Here is a 12929-nt window from a genome sequence, read left to right on the forward strand (position 1 = left end):
GGGGGCAGGATTATAGTCTCACAGAATGCTGTAGCCACGTCGGCAGACTACAGATCCCAGCATGCACCTCTCACTACTTGCCGGATGAGGTGCTCCTCTCGTGTCACAGTGTCCATCTTTGGGATCCAGGGCGCAGTTAGGAACGTGGTGCTGGTGTTCTGGCCAGCTGCTTTGCAGAGTCAAAACCACCTGCTGGGTCCCCAGGACGCCTCTACTGCAAATTATCCACATGAGGACAGTTCTCAAACCTCAGAAACAGTGGCCCTTGGTTCCTCCATGTAAGCTCACAGACTGCAACTGCAGCGACACTGTTCAGATGCGGGTGCGGTGGGTCAGAGTGCTCCAGTACCCTGGAAAAAGTATCTGCCACAAGGTGCCCTTGTTTACTCTTTCCACTTCGTGAGGCGGGTCCCTCCAGCGGGCCGGCACGCATAATATGCCACACAGGATTCAAACCGAAGGAAGAATCGGAGGGACACAGCGGGGAGCCAGGTAGGTGGTTTATTTCCCAAACAGCTTCGGCATGACGCGTTTCGTCCTAAGTGACTTTATCAAATGCCTGCTAACATCACATCTTCGCGGCAGTACACAGCAAATAAACACCCACTTGTTCTACCGCAAATTATCCACATGAGGACAGTTCTGAAACCTCAGAAACAGTGGCCTTTGGTTCCTCCGTGTAAGTTCACAGACTGAAACTGCAGCGGCACTGTTCAGATGCGGGTGCGGTGGGTCAGAGTGCTCCAGTACCCTGGAAAAAGTATCTGCCACAAGGTGCCCTTGTTTACTCTTTCCACTTCGTCAACAACACTCCTGCTCCCGAAGGAAAAGAGCACGCACACGAGGAGTGCAAAGAATACGGCTTCTTTTAATAAGATGGGCCTCCCACGACCCAGCAACCAGGAGAGACGCATTTTGGCTGTGTCAACAGCCTTTGTCAATCTGATATAGATATATATATATATATATCAAAACAATACCCTTTCAGGATTAGAATGCCACATAATTTATGGAAAAAAGTAAGCAGCGACCTGGGTAGTTCCCAAGTTTAGGCAGAGAGAAGCTCCTGTATATAGCGCACACTACAACACCAGCGACACTCTGAATCTGCTCACCTCACGCGTCTCCGAGAGATTTTAAGAACAGGGGGGCATATTATCAAGGGGGTTTATCTCCGCTTTTTTGGCTTTAAAAGCCAAGAAAGCGGAGATAAAATTATCTCCCTATTACCAAGCTGTCGCTAACACCAGTTAGTGACAGCTAATAGGAGATAGCGACCATCTTGGGCCCCGCTTTGCATGTCAGTGATATTTATCACTAATGACATGCAAAGTGGGCATGCCAAGATGTTAGCGACTGGAAACAGTCGCTAACATCGCTATCTCCTATTACCAACTTTTGGAGATATTCGCGCTAAGCGCGAATATCTCCAAAAGCTAACACCTGGCCTGAGCAGTTCTTCACCATGTTATCCAATGGGAGGTGGATAACATGGCTAAGAGCATTTGCTCGATAATGCATGATTATCGCTGACTTTTCAGCGATATTCATGCATTGCGGCCGTTTTTTATCGCATTTGCGATAAACCTTGCTAATAGCAAGGTTTATCTGCGATAAAAATCGCCGATGTGCGGCGATAATTTTTGTCTCTAAACAAGTTAGAGACAAAAATTATCGCTAGTTGTTGGTAATATGCCCCAGGATTAGCACATCACAAACTACAAGGCCGAAGGCATAGACATTCATAAATGATTCCTGAACCCCAGATGGCAATATTGGACTATATTAGCCATGGTACTTGTTATGTATTTTTTATGACATGATTCGATAGTTTAGTACTCTTAGGAATTATTTAGAATATTTAAGCGTGCTTATGTGGTATTTGTTTCCATGACGTGCATGTATGTCTGTCAGTGTTTTGAGAATTTTTTGGTGGATGGATTATGTGCTAATATTTGAAGTGTGTTTTAGGCAACAATGTGTATTATTATAATCAAATTTAAATGCAAAAGGCATTGTAAGGAAATTAAAAACATGCATTCTACAATTTGATTTTTTGTTGTTGTAGATTTACGCTATAGAGTAGGTTTGACAAGACATAAGAAAACAAAAGAAATTGCAGCTTTGCTGACAGGATGAGTTGTCAATGTTTAAACGCTTAGGAGGGTTCAGGGGTCGAGGCTGGGCCTGGAGTGGTGAGCTTGTCAAGTAGGCTATACTGAATGGCTCTGGCTGAATATACTAAAATATTGCCCGTATTTGTACAGTTGTGGTTCAGTGGAGGGCACTTTGAGGGAGAAAGGCACCTTCGAATCAGATGGAGTCAGACATTTAGCTTTGTCGTAATAAGAATGTTTACATTTTTGTGTGCATAGAAACTGTATGTAATAGCTTCTTATAGGCACAAACGAGTGAATACTTTTCAAGAGCACCAGGATTAGTCTGCCTTTTTTAGTCTATAAAACAGATATAACTTTTTACCAATAATCTTCCTATATTCAAAATGTCACGTTCTTGTATCTTTCAATTACACCCACTATGACCATTAATTCACAAATGCCAGTTGTATTTAACTTGTACTTTTTTTTAACAAACACCAACTAAATCATTTCAATGAGATGTCCTGACTGTTTCCTGACTTCCTGTGTCAACAGTTCGAGATGAAAAAAACCAGCTCTGGGATGAGCGGGGACAGACAGCGGGAAATGCTACAGAAGATCTAATGGACGGTGTTGTGCTGCCCCCTTGTAACAAAGAGTGGACCTGGTACCAGAACAAGTGTTTCTATTTCTCTGAAGCTGAAGGAACCTGGCCGGAGGCCAAAGACTCGTGCGCTGCACTCGACTCCACCCTGGCGATGATAGATACACAGGAGGAACTGGTAAGAGAGGTGACTTTCTGTCATTCACAGTGTGCATCATCCACGCGAGGAGTGAACTGATGAAACAACGTTTTTTATCCTTCACTAAAATCCTTCCTGCTGCCCTCTATTGGGGCCCATCGGGAGACGGGGAGGGGAAAGACCGACCGGAGACAATATAAGGTGTGATAAAGGCCGCTTTATTGGGAACAGGTGCATCTTAACACAATACCACATCCTTGGCCTTTGCTGTACAAAACTAGGCCTAACTAAATATACACATACCTGACCAAACCCCCACCCCCACCCCTAAAATGTTCCCCCGCAAACAACAGATACATAAGTACCAACTACCCAAACGCCTGCCTCAACTGTTTAAACACTTGCCATATGTACACTCCCTCTCCCTTTGTCCAGGAAACCTCATTCCTCCTATCCTACCCCCCCCCTTAACTAGGAAAAGCGCCACCCCAACAACATTTTACCAGCACCTGCCCCCAGCGACATCAGATCCCAGCCGACCTAACCAAAGCTCGCACCTGCTCCCAACAAAACCCCTCCAGAAACAGCCCCCTGGACCAGAGAAACAACCCTGCCCAAACCCACCCAAAAACCATGCCTCCATAGGGCGGGAGGGCGGGACAACAACTCTCCTGCCTAACTCGGCTGCTGGGTCACTGTCCCCAAAATAGTGTACAGTGACCCAAAATGGCCGTTCTTATACCCCCCAGCCCAAAGGTAGCCCAAGCCAGCCCAATCCTGGCTTCCTGTCCCCTGTCATTCCCGTCCCCCCCCTTTCCTCCCGGGGCCCCAAAATTCCCCGGGGGGGCGAGCCTCCCTCCGGTCGGCCACTCCCCGCAAAGCCCCATTGGGACCCATCGGGAGACGGGGAGGGGAAAGACCGACCGGAGACAATATAAGGTGTGATAAAGGCCGCTTTATTGGGAACAGGTGCATCTTAACACAATACCACATCCTTTTTTTGTTGTTTTTTTTTTGGGAAGAGTTTTATATAGCGCGAACTAGACCCGATCCTTGGCCTTTGCCGTACAAAACTAGGCCTAACTAAATATACACATACCTGACTAAACCCCACCCCCACCCCTAAAAAGTTCCCCCGCAAACAACATATACATAAGTACCAACTACCCAAACGCCTGCCTCATATGTTTAAACACTTGCCATATGTACACTCCCTCCCCCTCTGTCCAGGAAACCTCATTCCTCCTATCCTACCCCCCCTAAACTAGGAAAAGCGCCACTTGAAAGCCCCATACGGCTTTCGACCCCCCCCTAGGACCCCTGACCTTTGGATACCTGCGCACCCCAACGGCCCGATCCACTGCCTCCTTCAGCTGCACAATATAGAGCTCCATCCCATATCGTGACAAATGCACGCCATCCTCCCTGAAAAAATACACCGCCCCATACCTCAGCTCCGGGTGCTCCATCCTACCCAAACCTTCCTTCTCACAGAAAGCCCGCATTTCCCTGTTAATTTTCCTCCGCGTCCTGTCAATAGCCGCAGGCCTCTCTGCCCCTTTCCAGCATCGTCTAGGAATGAATTCCGACCAAATTACATAACACCCCGCCAACTGCCTCTGAATTTCCAGCAAATCCCTCTTCATCTGTTTCACAAGTGCCAGTCCCTTACACTGCACCAAGTAATTTTCTCCCAAGTGGATGACTACCACATCCGGACAGACCCCCCCCCCCACACAACATTGTTTAAGGCGGCACCAACTCGTGCCAACGCATGCCCCCTTTTCCCCTCCAATGACACCTAAACAACTGTTCATCTAACTCCAAATTGAGGTTCCTGTGTTTCTCCCATTCGGCCCTCTCCGCTCTCTTAACAAAGGAATGGCCCACCACGTAAATGCTCATCGCTGTCGCAGTAGGCCCCGCCACCGCACCTGCAAAGATACATATGTAAGCAATGGGCCAAACATGTCAACCTCACTCCACTCCTACCCCCCGCATCCTGACGTACGTCCTATAACAGTCCGATTTCCAGCGTCCCAGCCTTTTGATCTCTTCCTTACCCCGACCCTTTCGCGCTGCCTCCGTCGCCGCACCAATGCGAAAGGAATGCATCCCGAATTCCTTCGGGTCCTCACCCATAGACCGTAGGGCGTGCCGCAGGACCCACAGCAGCTGAGCCGCCGTCACCCGACCAGCCTCTCCCCGGCCAAAAACCTCTGCACCGTCCAGTGCATGCCCCCTCGCCAGTCGTCTCCCCCACTCCGCCGGACACACCGCCTCTGACCCCCCAGGACCCAGCACCACCCAAGTACCCTCTCCACGCTGATCAGCCTTTGACCGTCGCAAACGCACCGCCACCTCCCGCCTTGCAACTCTACCTCCCCCCACTGCACTCCCGGCCGTCCTTGCAACCCCACCAACTCCGACACCCGGAACGCTCCAAAAAACATCCACGACATCAGTGTTGAAAACAAAACTGTCTCCGCCTGATCCCTGCACACCCCCGGTAGGCGGCGCACCAAGCCTTCCAGCATCACTTCCGTAATAGGACGTTGCTGCCGCACCCGCGCCCCCTTCTCCCTCTCCCAACCCTCCAAAAGACGCCCCCCAACTCTCCCGCCGAAGGCGCATAACCCCACCAGAGCTTCCCCATGAACGTCACCCCTGCCAACTTCTTCGCAATCGTCACCCTCGCCAGCCCCTTGTCCATCAGACCGAGCATGAACCGCACCACCTGCTCCTCCCGACGCCACTTGCCACGTTGCCCTACCGCTCCAAAATGTAGAAACTCCAGCCAAGCCTGCTCATAAGTCTTCCTCGTGGACGCCGCCAGAGACGCCTTCACCATCTGAACGACCCGCGCTCTACCACCAACCAAACCTCCTCCGGCACCTGCGTCTTGGCTGCGGCCGCCTCCGTGGCTAGCCCATGGAACCTCTGCCACTGTGAACGAGACAAAGCATCCGCAATGTCATTGTCCACCCCTGGTACATGCTGAGCTTGAAACAGAATGCCATGCTCCAAGCACTTCAAGACGAAAACGCGCATCAACTTCAGCACCTGTGGCTCCCTCGCGGACTGCCGATTCATCACCTGCACCACCGACATATTGTCCACCCTGAACAAGACTCGCTTGTGCGCCAGGTCCTGCGCCCACACTGTCAAAGCCACCACCAACGGAAAAAGCTCCAGGAACGCAATACTCCTTCCCCCCGCCTGCCAATGAGCCGGCCACTGCTCCGCGCACCATCTCCCCGCCCAGTAAAGCCCGAAACCGCCGACTCCCGCCGCGTCCGACGACATCGTGACGTCCCACTCCCAGTCCTCTGTCGGCGCCATGGGCACTCCATTAAAACGCCCCAGAAAAGCCAGCCACATGCTCAAGTCCTCCCTCAAACCCGCCGCCAGGCGTACGTGATGGTGTGGCAACGTCAGACTGGACAATGCCTGCCCCAGCCGACGGCAAAACGTCCGCCCCGCCAGCACAACACGGCACGCAAAGTTCAAATGCCCCAGCAACACCTGCACCTCCCGCACCTTCACCTTCCGCCTGGCCAACATGCCACTCACCAAGTCCATCATCACCACCCGCTTGTCCTCCGGTAGGCGTGCTTCCATGGCCGCTGAGTCGAGCTCTATACCGAGAAAGGACAGCACCGTGCTGGACCCTGAGTCTTCTCCGGCGCCAAGGGAACCCCCAGGTAACCCATCAAGTCCGTAAAACTGTCCAGCTGCTGCTGGCAGTCGGTCGAACCGGGCCGATCCACCAGGAAGAAGTCGTCCAGGTAGTGCGCCACCGCCTCAGAGCCTGTGTGCCAGAAAAAGCCCACTGCAAGAAGGAGCTGAACCTCTCAAACAATGCACACGACACGGAGCACCCCATGGGAAGCGCTCTATCCACGAAAATGAGGCCGTCAAACTGGATCCCCAGCAACTGATGATCCACCGGATGCACCGGCAACAGCCGAAACACAGATTTTACATCACATGTCGCCACGAGTGCACCCCGCCCCGCCGCTGTCACCTGCCTCCTCGCCACGTCCACGGACGAGTAGACACCGACGCCAAATCCGCCGAGATATAATCATTCACCGACGTGCCCTCTGGCCATGACAGATGCTGAATCAGTCGAAACTGACCCAGCTCCTTCTTTGGAACCACTCCAATCGGTGAAATGATCAAGTCCGGCAGGGGCGGCTCCTAAAAGGGGCCCACCATCCTCCCTTCCTTCACCTCCTTGAAAAGCTTCTCCCGGACGATACCTCTGTGCGCGTTCACGGACTTCAGATTCTCCGCCCACCGAGCGATCCGCGGACCCTCGTACCCCAACCGAAAACCCTCCCTGAAGCCCCGACGCAGCACGGCCGCATCGTCCGCCCGCGGATAAGCCGCCAAGAGGGGTTCGAGCCTGTCCAGCCTAACCGGTGTACGAGCCTTTTCCCATGCCAAGGCCCCCCCCCCTGTCGCCCCCTCACCCCCAACGGGAGCGGTCGCTGGCTGTTGTTCCCCTGTGCGGGCCCTCCCCCGAGCCCCCGGCAGCGCACCACTGGGTGTCTCCTCCCGCACTTGGAGCATTCGTGCCGAAGACGGCACACTTGCATGAGACAGGACCCCTTATTGAAGTCCCAGCAGGCCCCGATGCTGTTTGTACTCCCGGTGTCTCCCGACCCCACCCCCCCACGAGTGGGGCGGGCCGTAAAGGGGGGCGGCGCCAGCAGAAGCCCACTGGCCGTGTAGATGGTGCGGCCAAACTTCACCCCACTCATCGTCTGCTGATACAAGTCTGCATCCAACTCTCCCCACTTCGCCTCTGGATGCGATGCCATGCGCGCCCGGAACTCCTCGTCGTAATGCGACCAAACGTAACCTACGTACGTCACTTGAGCCCGCCGCACCACATCCATATATTTGAACAAAGCGACCGACCTGTCCGGATACTTTTCGCAGTATACACTGGCATATATCAGGAAGGCAGCCGACCAATTCTCAATGGTCACTGGCACCTTGGGGCGCCTGGCTAACTCCTGCTCCTCCTCCTTCGAACCCTCCTTGGCCATCAATTCCCTGTGAAGCAACTTCAAAATCTCCACATACTCCCCCTTCCAGATCTTCTCCTTAGTTGCCAGTGACAAGTGCGCCCCCAGTGGTTTTGCCACCCCCATATAAGACAGCTTCCTGACCGGCACATCACAACTCTCCTTCGCCCCGACTCCAGACGCCGCCGACCTGCCGGACTTCGCCGCATCCCCCATCCCGGCGCTCACCGACGCCGCGTCTCCCGCCACCCCCTCCGTCGCCGTACACACCCCCGTATCCATCACATACCTGCCCTTCACCAATATCACCAAATCCCCTCCCTCAGCATCCGTTCCCACAGACACCAGGCCTCCCCGAGGCGTGCCAAGCCACCCCTTCCGGCATCCGCACCCCCAGACACCTGGCCTCCATGAGGCCCGCCCAAGCCACTCCCCAACCGTGCACCGGCCTTACCTGGCATCAAGGCTGGCATCCGCACCGGATCCTGCTGCCTAACCAGTTCCGCTGGGGGGGCCGTCACTCATGGCACCGTCTGCCCGGGGCGTACCTGCAAACTACTTCCAACAGCATTACTCGTTTCCCCCTCCCCTTCCCAAAGCTCCCCTTCCTCCTCTGACTCCATCTCCCCACATCCTTCTACATCCCCCCACTGCCTCGCCTGGCCACCTCCTGTGCTCACCCTGCTCAGACCTGCCTTGTCCCTGCACGCCTTCATCAACGCCCCCAAGTCCACGCTCTCCCTCCTCCCACTCTCCGCTCAGTAATCTGTGTAGCCTGACACATTCTCGCTCCATCCCCGTCCCCGGCGGCCGTCTCGACCCATCGGGAGGGGGGCGGCGGAGACCTATGGCCCTGCCATCCGCTGTCCTCATGTGCATGGTCCCTCGGTGGAGCGCGACCGCCCGTACAAGGCAGAGCCGGCCCATCCTCTCGGCGGGTTGGAGCCGGATGCTGCTCACCCGAGCCCCCTGCCAACTGCTCCTGCCAAGAAAAAAGCGGGGCAGTCCAGCATGCTGAGGAAAACTCACCCCCTTCGCCCCCCAACCTCCTGGTGCGCCCCTCCCCCAGGCCGCTGAATGCCCTCTCCGTCGCGCCGGTCCTCCCCCCACCCCCCTTCCCCTCCCACCCCGCACCCCCGTCTCACCCCGCGCCCACCCCCAACACGCCCCACATCCCCGCGACCCTCCCCCGCTAACCCCCGCCACTCCCCCAACCTCGTGACTCCACTCTCCATACCCCCCTACCCCACCCCCCATCCGCCCCCGCCCCCTGTGGCAACGCCTCGCCCCTCCCCCGCCCCCGTCCACCCGCGCCTCACCCCCCCTGCCCTACATCTATCCTCACCCCCCGTGGCGACGCCGGCCTGCTGGGCCCCACTGCGCCCCCCTCCCCCTCCGACGATGACCCCCAATCCAGGTCACTCTCCCCCTGCCCCCCCCCCCCTCCACCTCCGATTCCTCAATCAGCAATGGAGAGCCACCCCCTCCCTCCAGCTGGCCCCCCAGCCCCAGTCCCACCCCCAGTCCGCGCCATGGGCCGGCCCCCCTCCCCCACCCCCTCAGTCCCCACACCTTGGACGCCAGGCATCCCTCCCGTTATCCCCTCCCCCACCGAGCACACCCCCTTCCTGCACCACGGGCTCCCGCCCTCCTTCCCCCCCCGCCAACACCTCCAACTTGGCACTCCTCCTCTTCTTCCGGGCACCCCCCCACCCCTCCCCCCACTGACAGCCCCCTTAGATCCCCCCACGCCTCCCTCCAGTGCCCCTTCTGCCTCTACCTCGCAGTCCGCCCCCCCGCCCCTTCCACAAACAACAGTGGCACCTTCCGCACTCCTCCACGCTTCTTTCCTTTTCCCCGGTTCGGCGCACCACCACCCGCCGACCGCCGCCGCGCGTCACTCCGCCTCCCTTCCCCGCCCCCTCCTCCCTCCACGCCTACGACCTCGGCGGCTCACAGGACGCAACCGCCGCCGCGGCGCCATCAGCAGCGCGCCGCGGAGGCCTTACCCGGACATCTCCTTGCAGCAGGTCCATCCTACCAGCTTCCCCCAAGAGGCGCAGAGCCTCCCGCACTCGGGGATCAGACAGCGCCTTCTCCGCCATGCCGCACGCCAGGTAACGCCGCTCCAGCCGTCCGAGTCGCAGACCACAATACCCGCTGCCCTGCCGCTTCCCAAAAACTCACGCCTCGATGCCACCACCGCTCGCCAACCTCCGCCGCTAAAACCCTCCTACACCCTACACTGCAACAAAACCCAAACCACAACAACTCTCCTGCCTAACTCGGGTGCTGGGTCACTGTCCCCAAAATGGTGTAAAGTGACCCAAAATGGCCGTTCTTATACCCCCCAGCCCAAAGGTAGCCCAAGCCAGCCTAAAGTCTCCCCAAGGAGCCCAACCAGCCCAATCCTGGCTTCCTGTCCCCTGTCATTCCCGTCCCCCTCCTTTCCTCCCGGGGCCCCAAAATTCCCCGGGGGGGCGAGCCTCCCTCCGGTCGGCCATCCCCCGCAAAGCCCCATTGAAGATACGCCGCTCCTCTCTTGTCCTGCTTGTGTAGTTTCAGAGGACGCTTAGTCGTGTTCCATGATAAAAGATCATCTTTTATGTCACACAAAGAGAATATGAAACACCATCACGTGCTAAAAGCCTTGTCTTGGATGTGCCTCGGTGCGAGTGGGAAGCACATACAATGTATGATGTACTCGCTTTAAAATGCAAATTTGGGGCTCTGCGAGCAAAGGAAGGAGGGAGCTTGTGAAGAGAGAAATAAGGGCCTAGAGGTGTCCAGTGTAGCCCATGGAGGGGCAGGTGTATATCAGTATTTAGGATAAGAAAAAATAAATGGACTAATCACACCCGACGGGGTCTGAGGGCGTCCACACTTCACTGGTCCGTGACACAGAAAGTGAAGCTATTCACTGCCAGAAAATTCATGTTCTAAGCTTCTCTCCATTATGAGACATTACTACTCACTGCTACTAATAATAACAATAACTACTATTAATATCTCTATTCTGATTCATTTTGGAGTGTTGTTTGCCTATCTGAACACTGTAATTCCACTGGACTACTGACTCAAGGCCACTCTGTAAATTTCTTGATGTTCTTTTTTTCTTTCTCGTTTGCAGGATTTCCTGCTGAATCGCAAAGGCGATCCTGATTACTGGATTGGCCTCTGGAGGGATTCTGAGAAGCGGTGGAGATGGATTAATGGCACTGGACTCAGTAACTGGCAAGTACACACGATTTTGCTTTTGTTACCTTTTAAATGTTTTTACACAAACAGCAAATTGAGAATCTAATGACAACCCCCAATGGTGCTGAAACAGCTCTCCTTGTAGAGATACAAAGAGACTCAAATTCATGGAGAACAGTTCTGCACCTCTGGGGTGGAGAGTTCCATTATAAAAGTATAGCAAATTGTTAAAACATTTTTTCTAATAAAGCAGTGGCGGCTGGTGAAATTTGAGAGTGGCAGGGTGTGTGAGGTTGGTGTTTATGGGGGGAACCTCGGGAGGTGAGTATTCCCCCCCGTAAAGTTTTCAAAATAGTTGTATTTTGGTGCAAGTTTGTGCAATATTTATGCGATAAGTGGACAAAAAAATCGAATTCTGATACTGGCCTCGGCCTGCCTTCCACCCTCTTTCTAGTCAGGGTGTGGTATTGCGGCCAGAGCTAGAGACTTAGGAACTGGGGAACCAGGCTTAATTCTCAATGTGAATACCCTGCGATTCTGGGCAAATTACTTAATCTCACATCTGCCCCATAAAAAATGAATGAGACTTTGTGTAATGTAATTGGTGCCCATGAAATGAAATGAAAGGAACATTTATAAAGCGCAACTGTCACTCGTAACGGAGTCTCCTGGCGCTAGCTACAACCGGTCAGATAGATGACTGAAACCTAGATAAGCTTTTGGCAGCATTCCACGGATAACCCATAAATCCATGTTTTTAACTGTTTTCTAAACTGACTCTCTTGTTTAAAGGCCCTCAGTTCATTGGGCATGCTATTCCAAGCTTTGGCTCCCAGAACAGTGGCTGTCTTTCCGCCTCTGGTGACTAGCTTAAATGTTGGGACGCAAAGCAAGTTAGCCGTGGTTGACCTTAATGTTCTTGTCGTGATATATTGCTTAAATGTTACTGAAAGATATCCCGGACCTAGCTTGTGGAAGGCTCTAAATGTTATCAGGATCAGTTTGAACAGAATTCTCTTACAAACCGGTAACCAATGCAGGGTCTTTAATGCAGCTGTGGCCGAGGCTCTGCGTGGCAGACCCAGCACCAGTCTGGCTGCTGCGTTCTGGACTACCTGTAGTCTCCTTAGGGTGGTTTTATTGATTCCCACAAGGAGACTATTACAGTAGTCCAATCTTGATGATATCAGAGCCACTGCCACTGTCTTTCTAGCTCCCAGAGGAATTAGACTGAAGAACTTTCTCAAGGTTTTTATGAACCCAAAACAAGTCCCGGTCAGTTTCAGGACATGATGCTTAAAAGACAGACCAGAGTCAAACCAGACACCTAGGTATGAAAGCGCTAAATTATTTAGAGTCGACTTCGCACCATATAAAGCCTACACAAAGAGGTTAAAAACAAAGCCTTAACATAATGAAAGACACATAGAAACCCATTGAGTGGCTGATTTGTACAAAGTGGAGACCGAAAATATTGCTAAATCACAGCTATCCCACTTACATTTTGTGATCTTAGGCAAATATTGTATTTCACCTAAACTTAATTTTCTTCATTATGACAAATGAAAGCACTTTTAAAAATTTAAGTTCAGAATATCAGTTGTACAAAAAGTGTGGCTAAAAAAACAAAATATTCTGTAAGTTTCACCAGCAGATAGCTACCTATAAAATAACAAGGAATTTAAGTGAAAAATACATATTAAATGTTAATGCTCATGGCAAACACACTATAGTACATTATGAAAGTCTGTTAACACACTGCAGAGGTCAGTGTAATCAGAGAGCCACAGAATTAAATCTTGGTTAGTGCAGTACAGAATAGAAACTTCTGTATTTTTAGTGGTATGAAG

General features: G+C 53.3%; 1 protein-coding gene across 1 annotated transcript in view; it reads left to right on the forward strand.

The window, feature by feature from the left end:
- The first annotated feature begins 630 nt into the window (after positions 1 to 630).
- Positions 631 to 12929, forward strand: part of LOC144769734 (C-type lectin domain family 2 member B-like) — a 52322-nt gene continuing 40023 nt past the window's right edge. Inside the window, exons 1-3 of the mRNA XM_078653915.1 lie at positions 631 to 679; positions 2655 to 2881; positions 11012 to 11115. Coding sequence (XP_078510041.1) covers positions 631 to 679; positions 2655 to 2881; positions 11012 to 11115 — 380 coding nt within the window. The remainder of the gene's footprint in view (positions 680 to 2654; positions 2882 to 11011; positions 11116 to 12929) is intronic.

This window comes from Lissotriton helveticus, chromosome 7, assembly GCF_964261635.1.
Source record: "Lissotriton helveticus chromosome 7, aLisHel1.1, whole genome shotgun sequence".
Taxonomy (NCBI): domain Eukaryota; kingdom Metazoa; phylum Chordata; class Amphibia; order Caudata; family Salamandridae; genus Lissotriton; species Lissotriton helveticus.